This window comes from Oryza sativa, chromosome 4 (genome assembly GCF_034140825.1).
Source record: "Oryza sativa Japonica Group chromosome 4, ASM3414082v1".
Classification (NCBI taxonomy): Eukaryota; Viridiplantae; Streptophyta; class Magnoliopsida; order Poales; family Poaceae; genus Oryza; species Oryza sativa.
Window position 1 is genome coordinate 33,292,778 of NC_089038.1, and position 13,526 is coordinate 33,306,303.

At 42.3% G+C, this 13,526-nt stretch overlaps 3 protein-coding genes across 3 annotated transcripts; 1 reads left to right on the plus strand and 2 right to left on the minus strand.

Moving 5' to 3' along the window:
* Window positions 1-2,808: 2,808 nt before the first annotated feature.
* Window positions 2,809-6,882, plus strand: LOC4337186 (uncharacterized). Its single transcript, XM_015781694.3, has 11 exons — window positions 2,809-3,235; window positions 3,853-3,975; window positions 4,062-4,158; window positions 4,307-4,342; window positions 4,429-4,616; window positions 4,860-4,962; window positions 5,086-5,267; window positions 5,356-5,433; window positions 5,972-6,074; window positions 6,155-6,191; window positions 6,289-6,882. Exons 1-11 carry the CDS (start codon window positions 2,883-2,885, stop codon window positions 6,681-6,683), a joined length of 1,695 nt encoding a protein of 564 aa, XP_015637180.1. The 5' UTR covers window positions 2,809-2,882; the 3' UTR covers window positions 6,684-6,882.
* Window positions 6,883-7,001: 119 nt separating this feature from the next.
* On the minus strand, window positions 7,002-8,269 carry LOC4337187 (36.4 kDa proline-rich protein). The gene has a single exon (XM_026024985.2). The coding sequence runs from the start codon at window positions 8,178-8,180 to the stop codon at window positions 7,308-7,310; it is 873 nt and encodes a 290-aa protein (XP_025880770.2). The 5' UTR covers window positions 8,181-8,269; the 3' UTR covers window positions 7,002-7,307.
* A 3,295-nt stretch (window positions 8,270-11,564) lies between these two features.
* On the minus strand, window positions 11,565-12,295 carry LOC9272463 (pEARLI1-like lipid transfer protein 1). The gene has a single exon (XM_015779910.3). The coding sequence runs from the start codon at window positions 12,128-12,130 to the stop codon at window positions 11,861-11,863; it is 270 nt and encodes an 89-aa protein (XP_015635396.1). The 5' UTR covers window positions 12,131-12,295; the 3' UTR covers window positions 11,565-11,860.
* Between the last annotated feature and the right edge of the window lie 1,231 nt (window positions 12,296-13,526).

Consider the following 13,526-nt stretch of genomic DNA (forward strand, 5'->3'; position numbering starts at 1 on the left):
ACTAAACAACCTACAATTCGATGCAGACGTCGATTAAAATTAGAAACTCAGCTAAACAAATAGAGATTTTAATGCGGATAGTGTCTAAATCTAATAGGCCGGTTCGAGTTAACAACGTAAAGACGTTTATACTCCGTACGTTTTTTTGAGACTTCTATCAACACGGGACAAAACGAACCGGCCTATCAGAAGATTGGACACTCGAGAATGGAATGCTCATGTCGCAAATAGAGACATCTATCCCTCATGTCGCAACCGCTCGAGAATGGAATGCTCACTTCGCATGGATTCCGTTTGTGCAAAAACCCGACAAAACGAAATTACTACGAAAGTGTCTGACGGGAAGATTGACGTAATGAGGGAAAACTGAACACGGGACGACACGCCCCGGAGTCCTGGACGTTGGGACTCGGTGGAGGTGGTCGAGTTAACTCTCGACTCCCTCTTTCTTGCGCAGGGAGTAAGAAACAAACGTGTCTTTTCCTTTATGCTTCCTTTCTTGCGCAGGGAGACAAACGTGTTTTTTAACTTTCTGAACTCGAAGTTTTTCTATCTCCAACAGAACCATCACAGACTCAGGCCTGTTCTTTTCTCGTAAACATATGGAGTAGATTTTACCTCAGTTTTGTTAGCACGTTTTTCAGTTTTGTTAGCATGTTTTTCAAACTAAATGATATGTTTAGTACGAAAACTTTTTATATAGAAGTTATATTAAAATATCAAATATATTCATTTGTCAAGCTTATAATAATTAAAACTTAATTAATTATATGCTAATAGCTTTTTCGTTTTACATACGCTAACTTAATATTCATCTTCGTGAGTTTCACACACACCTTAAGTACATAACCCGATTGAAACTACCACGGCAACAGATCTACTAGGGGGCCTCTGTTCGGCGGTGGGAGTTTGTGAGTTGGTTTGTTTCGTTTTCCGCGCGCACGCTTCCCGAACTACTAAATGGTATATTTTTTAAAAAAAATTCTATAGGAAAGTTATTTTAAAAAAATCATATGAATCTATTTTTAAAATTTAAAATAGTTAGTACTGAATTAATCATGTGTTAATAGCTCACCTCGCTCGCTTTGTGTATTTTCTCAATCTTCTCTTCTCATCTCATCTCAAACACAGCCAGTACTAGTCTGCTTTTAGCAGCTGTCCAGAATATTGAGCTCCTCAAACTGTTTAAATTATTAAACATCAAATAATCAAATAATTTATAGTTATAAAATCTAGAAAATAAACTACAAGTTGAAAGCTAAATGATCTAACTTTTTCATATTCTTAGAAACTAACTAACAATCAGTTGCTTCTGACTCAGAATCTTAAGCTCCCAAACGGAATTTGAAATTTGAGATTTGACTTCATCCTCACAAAACTTGTAACCTTACAAATTTGAAATTTGACTAACACGAACTTGCAAAGTAAAAACAAAACGGAAACCCGATAACAACGGTTCAATTTTCGAGGGTCCCAACAGTAACAACTACATACACAAATTGAACTCAACTCAAATTATGTGAAATAATGCTGCCAACAAATGGGCTCACAAACGGATAAATCCTAGACCAAAGTGATGACTGACGTAAGATCAAACTAAATCAAGACTAAAATCATCACTCGATACAACAATGCAATCTAAAATTCAACAAATCATAATCTAATAGGAAAATATAACAACTCAAATTGGTTTGGTAATGAATTCAATTTGTTCCTGGTTATAGGTCGATACAACACTAGTATAAAGGAGAAAAGAATTACCTAAGGGGTAAACTGTGCTCTAATACCACCTGGTGTGAATAGGTGTTTGATCTTCCGATAGGTTCGATTTGGAGGCTTCTGGTCGGCCGATCGTCACCTCGCAACTATTATATCTGCATTTAGTCATTATTGACCACTCTCTCAAGTAATTGACCTTATCACGAAGGTTATGTTTCTGCAAATATAATTGAAGAAATTCACAAAAACAAGGATAATGAATGATTGGCACACAAAGGTGAGGTTGTTTAAATCGATCTACCGGTGAAACTGCATGATTGTAAAATAATAATATAAGTAAAACTCTCACTCTAAGCGATGACGACTACTGAATGTATACGATTAGAGGTGTCCTAGAGTTAGCCCTAGAGCGCACACCTCTTTGGCTTAGCCCACAACACGGTCACAAGGCCCAAGGCCCAAATCTAATTTGGACTAGATGATGTGCATAACTTATTTGGATGATTACGTACATCTTAGAAAAAATTTTGAAATGAGACCAAAATCAACAAAAAGTAGACTTCATAAGCTTTTCAACAAATACTCATGAGCTTCGCGAGTCTTTATTGATAAACAACTAGATCCGTTTGAAATAGTGTTGCCGAAAGGCCTAAATCTGAGTCCAAAATATGTAGAATTTTATCGCTTGCCTTATGTGGCTCAATAATGACGTGGTTGTGTTGAAATAGGTTTGGGGAAGGCCATAGTTTAATCTCCAATCTTTTTTTAAACAACCAATACAAGCACTCAAGTAAATAATAATACGTAAAACCTATGTTTTAGTGTAATTTGTTTGAATATGTAGAAGGTAAATATGTACCCTTTAGCTTATTATTGATGTATAGAAGTATATATGATCATACCTGAGCCGACAATTCCATATCAGAATTTAAAGCATGTCTCTTAATTAAAAAAAATGCACCAAATCTGATGCAAAATAAATCATCTATAAATAAGTATACCAGAAATCTTAGCCCAAACGAACTCTATCCAAGTCAAGAGTGCCAAGTCTCCTCCATAGACAATCCCGTTCCGTTCGTCTTGCCTTTTGGCTGTTGCAATCTGTTGAGCACACACCAAAAACCGCCTACGCCGAGCCAAAACCCCCAACCCCGATCAGTCCGATGGCGTCCGACGAGGCCTCCCCGGCGGCGGCGGCGGCGGCGGCGGAGAGGATTCGCGTGGTCGGGGCGTGGGCCGGCTCCCTGGAGGTGGAGCTGGGCGGCTGGACGGTGCCGATGCTGCGGGCGGAGGTGGCGCGGCGCGCGGGCGGCGTGGAGCCCGACCGCATCAACCTCATCTTCGGCGGCCGCGTGCTCAAGGACGATCCGCCCGCGTCGCTCCAGCAGGCCGGCCTCAAGGGCAACGCCAAGGTGCTCTCCACCCTCCTCGCCCCCGATCGCGGCAAGGCCATCGCCGCCCAGGCCGCCGCGGCGGCGGCCGAGGAGGAGCATAATAATAGGCTCGTCAGGCTCTGGTAAGGAGGTCTCCGTTCCTCTTCGATCAAATTCTAGAGGATCGATGGGGGATTTTGAGGATTCCGCTCCCATGTTTCCAGTCAAAATTCCAGTCATATTGGGCAGGATTTGCAGCCTGAAATTAGGAACCACGATTCACTTATTACTCTTTAGTTGCATACTCAACCGCACCACTGAACATAGAATCCATCGTGCCCCTTGGTTTGGGTACTGATTACTGAATGTGGTATCAAGTCGTTAGTCATCTTTACAAAAGGATTACTCTATGCCAATTCTGGGATGTTCTAATGAATATGCAAAGACTATTGATTTGGTGGTTGTTTGTAACCATACCCCATGGTTACTTGTATGTTTTGTTTTGTGTGAAGTAGTAAGAAGCACAAAAAAAGGTATTGAGTACCATTGTTTCTGAGTAATTGATCACGAAGCATGCGGGTGCAGAGCCTGGAATAGCTCCTACTGAATCTGAAAGAAGGCTGAGAGTCTGCACAAATTGTGTGCCCCTATTGAACAGTGAAATGATGTATAATGTATTAGGATTACCACATAATTTTGTTGGTTTGCTAGAAACTCACACACTTCTTTTGGTCGATGGATGACACAATAATTTTTGTAGGAATGCTGCAGAAGCACTATGTCAAAGGCATACTGATGGCTCCTTTCATGAAGAAGATTTCAACTTAGATCTTGAGGATCAGAGTGGCCAGAAAGTGATGTTTGGATCTGTAGATGATCTCAAGTAAGAGATTGAATCGTCTAAACAGTTTTCTCATACTATGATTTATTATTATTTTATAATATAACATCATCATCTGTTATCTCTAGGGCGGTAAAGATGGCTTTGATGCTTCATCAAAAAGCCAAAACATTTATCAAGAGGGACATGCACAAGGAGGCACTTGATGTCTTAGCAATGGCTGAGGTATGTATGTTTGCTTGATCCTACCATGCTTGTTTGACTGTTTGTTTCCTTCCAATATCAGTAAGCATGTGCAGCTTTTTAATTGGTCTGCTTTATATGCAACCAAATATTTGTATATTTCCTGACCCTTTTGTTGTGTGAACAACAGGAAGCTTTCTCTCTTTGTGACCCTAAACTCATTGAGGTAAATTGAATTGCAAGAAGAACATTTTTTACATGTATCATAGAGTGCTGCAAATATTTTACCTACACTCCATGTATATTCTGCAGAGGGTTGATAATGTGCCGATGCTTCAGCTAGATATAGTTTGGTGCTATTTCGTGCTTCGTGATGTATCACGCTTAGAAGTTGCAGGAACTCGCTTAGAAAGGGCTCGCTCAGGATTTGAACGTTCTCATGGTAAAGACTCTGCTCGTTTCAGATTACTCCAAGCTGGCCGTCATGCAGATCTTGCAATGTGAGCACTTACTATCAATTCTCCCTTCTTTTTACCATATTAGAGTCTGAATTTTCATTGAGAAGTGAGAACTGTTCCTTAGCTATGAACTGATGAAAGCATTCATTCTCTAATTTTATATATGAAAAGCAATGTTACAATTGTATAACTTTTTATAGTGGTGTTTATCAAGGTTCAATCTTACACATTCTAGTTTTGACTTATGCTGTTTTCCAATGCATGAAAAATTGCCATGTGTTTTAGATATGTAAGGCTGGAGCTTTTGGAAGGAGTGGTAGCATATCACAATGGAAATACTGTAAAGGCGCGTGAATCCCTTACTTCTGCCCAAGCAAAATACATGCAGGTATTTTCAGTTGTTAATTTTGTCTGCTGCGTTTTCTATTATTATTTTGCATTGGAATATTTTAGTACCATAGCTTCTAGTAACTTCTTGACTTTATATTTCCTAACTGCATGCGATATTTAGCTTCAAGTACCAGATGAAGCTATATCAATCTTAATGAGCATGGGCTATGGAGCACAAGCTGCAAAAAGAGCATTAAAGATGACTGGCTATGATATCCAATCCTCAGTTGATCTCTTATGTGAAGAGCGTGAAAAGAAAATTCGTAGAGTACAGGAAGATATGGAGATGCAAAAAGAGATCATGTGAGCTTCTCATCAAGGGGTTTCTCTTCTATTCTCATTTGCTTTTCCTTTTTGCTGAATAGTGTGAACTTCCTTGGTGATGTCCTAGGGAACAAAAGAAATATGGTAAAACTCCCATGAACAAGGCAGTGAATATGCAGAAGTTGAAAGGCTTGGTTGCAATTGGGTAAGAATGTTGGTCTTATTACATTAATCCTGAAGTTCTAGATGTTGATTTTGTCATGATGATCTAATATAGCATTTTGTTACCAGCCATGAAGACTAGATCTGTTGAGAACTTTAGGGCACCTATTGCTTGGCAGTCCATACATTATCTTCTAGAAATATTCTTGTCTGTTATTGTCTTATTGACTAATGTATTGTAGGATCATTGTATTATAAGTCATGATGGAAATCTTAGTCTTATGACACTCAATATAATCTGGATACCAGGCATACCATCTTGAAATGCTTGAAAGTTCTCTCTTTGCCCTTTTCCTTTTAGCAATAGCTTTTACAGTCTACATGCATTGTGAAAGAAACAAAGGGACAAAATATATATTGACTACCCAGTTGCACTTTAAATTATGGATAGTGAGTGCTGATGTAATATAAAGCAAAATAAATTGCACTCAGTTGTTTGTGGTAGCGCTCTTTTTACAATTCCACATATTTATGCTGTCGTACTTCCTATTTGTGACTAATCAGTTGTTTGTATCTTTAAGGTTTGAGAAGAAACTTGCTGCTGAAGCACTCCGCATAAATGAAAATGATGCTGACAAAGCACTAGATCTCTTGACAGATCCTGAGCAAAATTGCATCCTACAAGTAATTCTTTGCACCGTTTTGGAACTCATATTGAGATACTCTGCAGTTGTTAACTCTATTTCTGTCTCTTTCACTTTCAGCACAAAATCATGTCAAAGGCGAAGCGATTATCTCGCGGTATGGATCATAATACATTCATGATTGCTCTGTAAAATCAGAAGGTCTCAGATGAAAACGAATTTATGCCCCTTTCTGTTCTCGTTGTTCTTGCTAGGCTCGGGCTCAGGGTCATCAAGCTCCAGGGCTGCTGCTGCCACGACTGCTTCAGGGGTAAACAATTCACAGGCTCCGGTTGACACTTCAGCTAATGTTCCAGATGGAAGCGCTATGGAGGAGAGTCATGTGTTGCCTGTGATCAATGAAGAAGCTGCAAACAACGTAGAGGCTGTGAACGATGACGAAACTGTGAACCATGAGGAGGAAGATATGAGCGAGGAGTCAGCTGAGGGTGAAGAAGAAGCAAATCCTCCTCCAGTCAGGGATGTGGCGATGGAAAACGAGCTTGCCCATGAAATGACGGGGGATGCCTTGGATGACTATGATATTGATGTTAGCAACGAAGGGCAGGCTATATCAGAGTACCTGAGCTTACTGGATTCTGCTGCTTAGGCTTGATGTGCAAACATATTACTCACCTGGTCTAGATAGTTTTTATCAAACCTCAGAAAGAAATATAGTCAGCCTCAATCCGAGAGAGTTTGCTTAATAGGGTCGATTTGTACATGAGTTTACCTTTCTGCCACCTGGAAACTTATTACCGTGTGCTTAAGTAATTTCTCATGGATAGCAATCTCAGCTTTAGAAGTTACTCCTTGTGCTATCAACTGTATCTTAATATGTGTAGTACGTATGTAGTTCCTATAGTTCCTATAGGGTAACTAGATAAGCTCGCGAGTATAGCACAAAACATTGCAAACAAGAGTTACATCTGGGAATTAAATTAAATAGTTTTACAATACATGCATACAGTACAATTGATGACAATTTCCGGAGCCACTACATGTACAAATTAACATTGCAAAACAAGAAAAGCAAATCCAATAAAAAAGAAGTTCACTGAATAATTGAACATCCCAGAAGCGAGTGGCTTCATCACCCGACCGATTTGACCAAATTAACGACCGACCTTAATTTGATTGAAGCTAAACTGTGTACTCGAGAGAGAATAATGAATGCGTGCATGGCTTGGGACGTGACGTGCATGGTTTGGGACGTGACGTGCATGAGGATGGCTTAGGCGCAGGTGTAGCCAGGCGGGACGTCGCAGCCGCAGTTGACGAGGAGCTTGAGCGCGATGGGGATGTAGATGCTGATGTCGAGCACCTTGGCCTTGATGGCGGTGCAGAGGCAGGCGGCGGCGGACAGGCCGGCGATGTCCTTCACCAGCGGGCAGCACGTCACGTGGGCGTCGCCGATGTGCACCTCGTTGCCGAGGAGGTCCACGCACACGCCGAGCTTGAGCGCGTCGATGGGGCACGTGTCCGAGGACGACGGCGTCGGGGTGGACGGCGTCGGCGTCGGCGATGGCGGGCACGCCTTCCTCCCGCCGTGTCGCTTCGGCGGGCTCGGGCTCGGGCTGTAGCCGCCGCCGCCGCTGCCGCCGCCGATGATTCCTCCGACAACCGGGGCGATGCCTCCGACGACGCCACCGACAACGGGGGCGACACCTCCGACGACCGGGGCGACGCCACCGACGACTCCACCGACGACCGGGGCGACACCTCCGACGACACCGCCGACGACGGGAGGGACTTTCCCGACGATTCCACCGACGACCGGAGCTACTCCCCCGACAACTCCTCCTACAACCGGAGGAACTTTCCCGACGATTCCACCGACGACCGGAGCTACTCCCCCGACAACTCCTCCTACGACAGGAGGAACTTTGCCGACGATTCCTCCGACGACGGGAGCGACACCCCCGACGATTCCTCCGACGACTCCTCCGATACCACCACCACCACCCGAGGGCGCGCTGCCGCCGCCGCCCGACGGTGCACTGCCGCTACCGCCGGAGCCGCACGAGCCGCACGCGAGGGCGAGCGGGGAGGAGGAGAGCGCGAGCATGGCGAGCAGGAGCATCGCCGAGACCTTGGTGGACTCCATTGTAATCAAAGAATCAAATGGAGCTCGCTTATTCGCTGCTACGAACTGCGAGGTGTGGCGGGAGGCGAAGGCCGTGGCGCGCGCGCTCTTTTATAGGCGGGGAAGGCGAGCGGTCCGGGAAAGTATTTTCATCACTTGCTTCTTGCATTTCGGGTTTGTTTACTTTAATGTCATTTTTAACCTTACTAAATTTTAGTAAAATTACTAAAAAAAATAGCTATATTTAGTTTGCTGTCAAATTTTGTTAATTATATAAGAAATCCTGCTAAATTTTTTGGTAACTATTGCCAAAATTTGGTAAGTTTTTTTTTTGACATCAAAATGAACAGGCCCTTCATCGTCTAAATAGTTATATAAAATTAGAGATAAATTAATATAAAATATACTTCCTCCGTTTCACAATGTAAGTCATTATAGCATTTTAACATCAATATGAATGTGAGAAATGCTAGAACGACTTACATTGTGAAACGGAGGAATTATCACTCTATAAACACATGTAGCTTCGAATTCAACTTTTATAAGTTGTAACGAAAATAACAAGTAGAATTATGAATTAATGTATGTTACCCTCTCCGTCTCAAATTATAAGGCGTCCTCTTTTTAAGAAAAATTAAACTCGATAACTTTTGACTAATAATCATATTAACCATATATATGCTAACTATTATGCATGCTATATTACTAGATTTATATTTTAAAGGCTTTTCATGTGATGTTAATTTTATATTTGTTGGTAACTAAACATGAAATAAATTAATGGTCAAAGTATATCAATGAAGACCATTTAAAAAATATAGGCATTATAATTTGGGACATATGGAGTAATTATTTTTAGTTTAATTTGTTCTTTTATGACAATTTATAGAAGCTGAATTTAGTTTTGCATATTTGTATATTCTATATTAATCTATGATGTTATTTTAATAATGATTATTTAGATACGGAAGAAACGAAATGATGATGCCCTGTCGAGAAATGAAAAACCATCTCTGAGCAATCGAGCGGCCAGGAATGGTCGAGAGCTTTGCGCGCGCATGCCATGCCACTGAGCGACGGGGGCGTGGGTTGGCGCGCGCGGGAACGAACGAACCGGCCACGTGAAGCCAGTGGGATTGCCAGTGTTGGGAGGCTTGGCCCGTTGCCAAGCCGCCAAAAAAACAGGCGCAGCGGCGTGTGACACTCGCTTGTCCGCGCCCGTCGCCATGAGCGTGCATGATTGCAACGCACTGCTTACTTCCCTTGCTCTCTGTCTAATCTCACAGCTCACGGCGAGAGCGAGGCCGTAGCGCGTGCTGTACATGCATGAACCGATGAACCTATCAGAGAAGTTTTTTTTTATTACAGTTTAATTAATTCGTTCCAGAGTTCAAATGGGATTCATGGATTCCTCTCTGATCCATTAATAATGTTGCTTAACTCTGTTCAGAGATGTGGTACTGCTACTCCATTGTATTTTCATATAATCCATATGCAGTACTGCTCTTCAATCTGAATCATCATGTAGTGTTGTTCAGTTGGAGCGGGCATGTATATATCCATGATTTTTTTTTGATGAAAATATATATCCATGATTGATTCAGAGAAATATGCACGCGCTCAATATTTTTAGAATTTCTGAACCATCTCGCTATAAGAGAACTTTTATGGTGCTTGCATTCCAAAAAAAAAAGTAAAAATCCAACGCTCCTCAATAACAGGTACCATATGAAAAGTATTTAAAGTATTTAAGTATTAGTATTGGTACTTAGATACTAAGGGTAAAAATACAAATATATTAGTTGAGAGAAATGGTAGAATTGTCCCTAAATTTTTATCGGTACCGCATAGGTACCAGTTAAGTGATTTGCCCAGTACTAGCTGTCCTCATTTTCATGATTTTCTATAGATTTATGTTGTGTTCTTTGAGATTCTCATTTGCATGATTTTCTTTATATTTACGTTTTGTTCCGAAGAAAATGTTATTGGAGTAAAAGTTTTCATTTGCGTTCATTTCTATAGATTTACATTATGTTCTCAAGAAGACGTCAAAACCCCTCTGTTTAATTCTTTTGAGATTTATATCTTTTTTACTAGAAGAGATTTGTATTGTGTTTCATAAACATGATTGGTTAAAATATCACCGAAGGTTTGCGTCGATTTAAATTATATAATATTTTATAAATTTATCCCTAGTAAAGATGAAACTTCTTCCTCGACTACATAAATAACTAATTAACTGTGTAAATAAGTCATGGATATCTTTGAAGGTAGAGAAGAAAGGAGATATGATCTTTGATTTTTTTTTCTCTCCGATACATATTGAATCAATCGCTAAATTAACGGGGTAGCCATGATTTACGTTTTTATTTCTCTACAATGGTATCGATATGTACAACGATACCGGTCAATAGAACCAGGTATTCAATTCACATTAAATACCTATAATTTACTAGTTAATACTGCCATCATGTTATAATAATTTTATTCCGTACCTTATCCCTCTTTTGATCAACGGTTCACATTAATCCACCTTTTAAGTACCTCACAAACACCGTAAAAATCTAATTGATGGCACTTACATTATGGTAAGAACTATTAACAAGTTCAGTGCACCTGACAAAGATATTCAGATGCCCATTGTACTTTCCTCTAGTAGTATTATCTAAAGGGTGACCATCAATGCCAGCACATTGCTGAAGGAGTATTAGCCATATTGGTATACTGGTCTGCCAGCACTAGATTTTGATTTGGTCGAATGGTGGTGATAGGAATTCAGTATTCTCATGCTATCAAATGTTTAGAGAACTTTCTGCAGCGATTACATCAAAAGTTCTTGACTAGAATGCGAGACATATCGTTACACCGCATAGCAAACTGATGAAGGCCTGCTCACTGTACTTAGTTTGCTTGGTTTTGCTTGCACCAAGCTAACCCAGATCGATACGCAGATCTGGTTGTGGGTCGAACTATTACTAAGGCAGTCAAGTATCGATCTGCCTCGTCTACATGCCCCCAGATGTTCAGCCATACTGCCATACCCTCATCCTAATCGCTGAGACCAGCGCATAGAGTAGCCCCATACTGACGAGTTGTTCAGAAGCGAAATGCACATCATCATGTGACGAGGACGTGCGCCATGCAGGTTTTAAGATCTTAATTATTGACCAACAATATCAGTGACAGTTCTTATTAATTATTGACCAACAATGTCAGTGATAGTTAAGCTCGATTGGACGTGCGTCGCGTCACATGCATTTTCTGATTATAAGTGTTGCAAGATCGAGATGCCGTCGACATAGTTCAGAATTCTCATATCATGGATGCAAACTCTATCACCATCGTAGCCTCAATCAAGTTCTTTTTTTTGTTTTGTTCTTTTGTTCAGATGAACTCGAAGCACAGTAGCGAACGCAGTAAGTGACTGCATTTTTATGGATAATGCAAAAGCTTGTACAAGGGTAAGCAAAAGAATTACAATGCTGCTTCACTTTGGACACTAAACGAAATTATAAAATGCAGAGCAATTTTACGTTCCTTGAGGAGGTATCACAAGGTACCATTTTTTCTATTGTAAATTTAGTATCTTATGGTACCTAGGTACTATGAGGTATCATAAGATACTAAATTTTACACTAAATTTTTTGTATCTCATGATACCTTCTCAAAGACCGTAGAATTACTCTAAAATGCAGATCTAATCAGACACATTTGAAGCCGTCAGGGAGCTCCGTCTTGCAGGTGCTGACGAGGACGCTGACGCCGACGGTCCACTCCGTGGGGATCCCGAGCACGCTCTCCTTGATGGTGGTGCAGAAGCACGCCGCCGCCTCGGCCGCGGCGAGCCCGTCGACGAGCGCGCAGCACTTGCTCCCGAGGTGGGCGCCAGCCTGCACGCCCACGACGCCCAGCACGCCGGCGCACGCGCCGAACTTGACGGCGTCCCACGGGCAGAACGGGTTCACCGGCATGTCCTTCCCCCACAGCCCCCTGCGCGGCGACGCGCCGGCCGCCGCCGCCGCGCGTCGACGCCATGGTGAGCATGATGGCCAGCGCGAGCGCCGCGACGTCGCGGCGGCTGGCCATTATCCTTTGCTTGTGCCGTGTCCTCGTTCTCGCCGCGTACATTTTTATACTGCATAACTACGTATGCCACTACTACGTATACGTACGATACGACGTAAATACGTATGTACTGAAAAAAAGGTTACGTACTTTTTTTGCATGTACGGTGTAGTTATATTCGTTCTAGTTTTACATGGAACTACATACTATTGTGGTAACATAGTAAGGTACACTAGAAGAATCTAGAAATCGCTCGTGTGTTCGACAGTGCACTAGGCTCTGCATCAACGACGTGACGATATTTCCGCTTGCGTAGCATTATAACGATGGTGATGGCACCGGAAGATTGCAAATTCAGGTGGTCCATTTGCCATGGTCCCGTCGCAAAACACAAGGTACGCGATCACCACTCTCACCAGCAGCGTACGCGAGCGCGCGCAGTAGCTCGGTCATGTGAGGAGGAAATGGCTTCTTCGATGGAGCAAAGCAGAGGACAGGGGAGACGATGGGGGTACTATGCATGGCTAGCTGTGAATAGCGACACCGGCGACAGATATGCGCCTATAGCAGATTTCCTTGCTGATTCAGCTAGCATCTCATGAGTCACTCAACGCAGCAGCAACAGCAGCATATGCCAGCATCCACACAAATTTTTCGTAACCAGCAGAAGAGAGATCAAGAACATCAAGAACAAGGTTACGAAAAATGCCGGTCCATGCGTGCATGCATGACAGATTCGACAGAAAGCTAATCAAACTGTTTTGTGTGTGTGTGTGCGCGCGCGCGCAGTTGGCTTCCGGCTCGCCACCGGCAGCCGCGCGCGGTCGTACGCCATGCGCGCCCGCGTGCGCCGCGCGCGACGCCGGCGACCGAACGGCTCGCGTGCGCGCGGATGGAAAACGTCGGGAGCGCGCCCGGGCGCCCCGCCCGTGACGCTGAGGATTGAGATCCATCCGTGGCATTGGACCAAGTAGAACATATTGCATCCAACTCCAAGTACATAGTACATGCGAGTGTAGAGGAATTCAACCTCGATCCCAAGTGGACAAATCTTCGTGAGTTGTGATTAGCTAGCATGCGAAACAGGACATGAATCAACCGAAAATACTGATATCATCAGAAGTTCAAAGAAATTACTGCCAGTTCTCCTGCAGGTAGTATTTTAAAATTTAAGGGGTCGTTAAAATTGATGACATTTCAAACCATATCACTTTTTTTAAAAAATATTAAATAGTGTATTCATTTAGTTTATTGTCAAACTCTAGTAAAGACATAAGAAATCCTACCAAAATTTTAGCAATA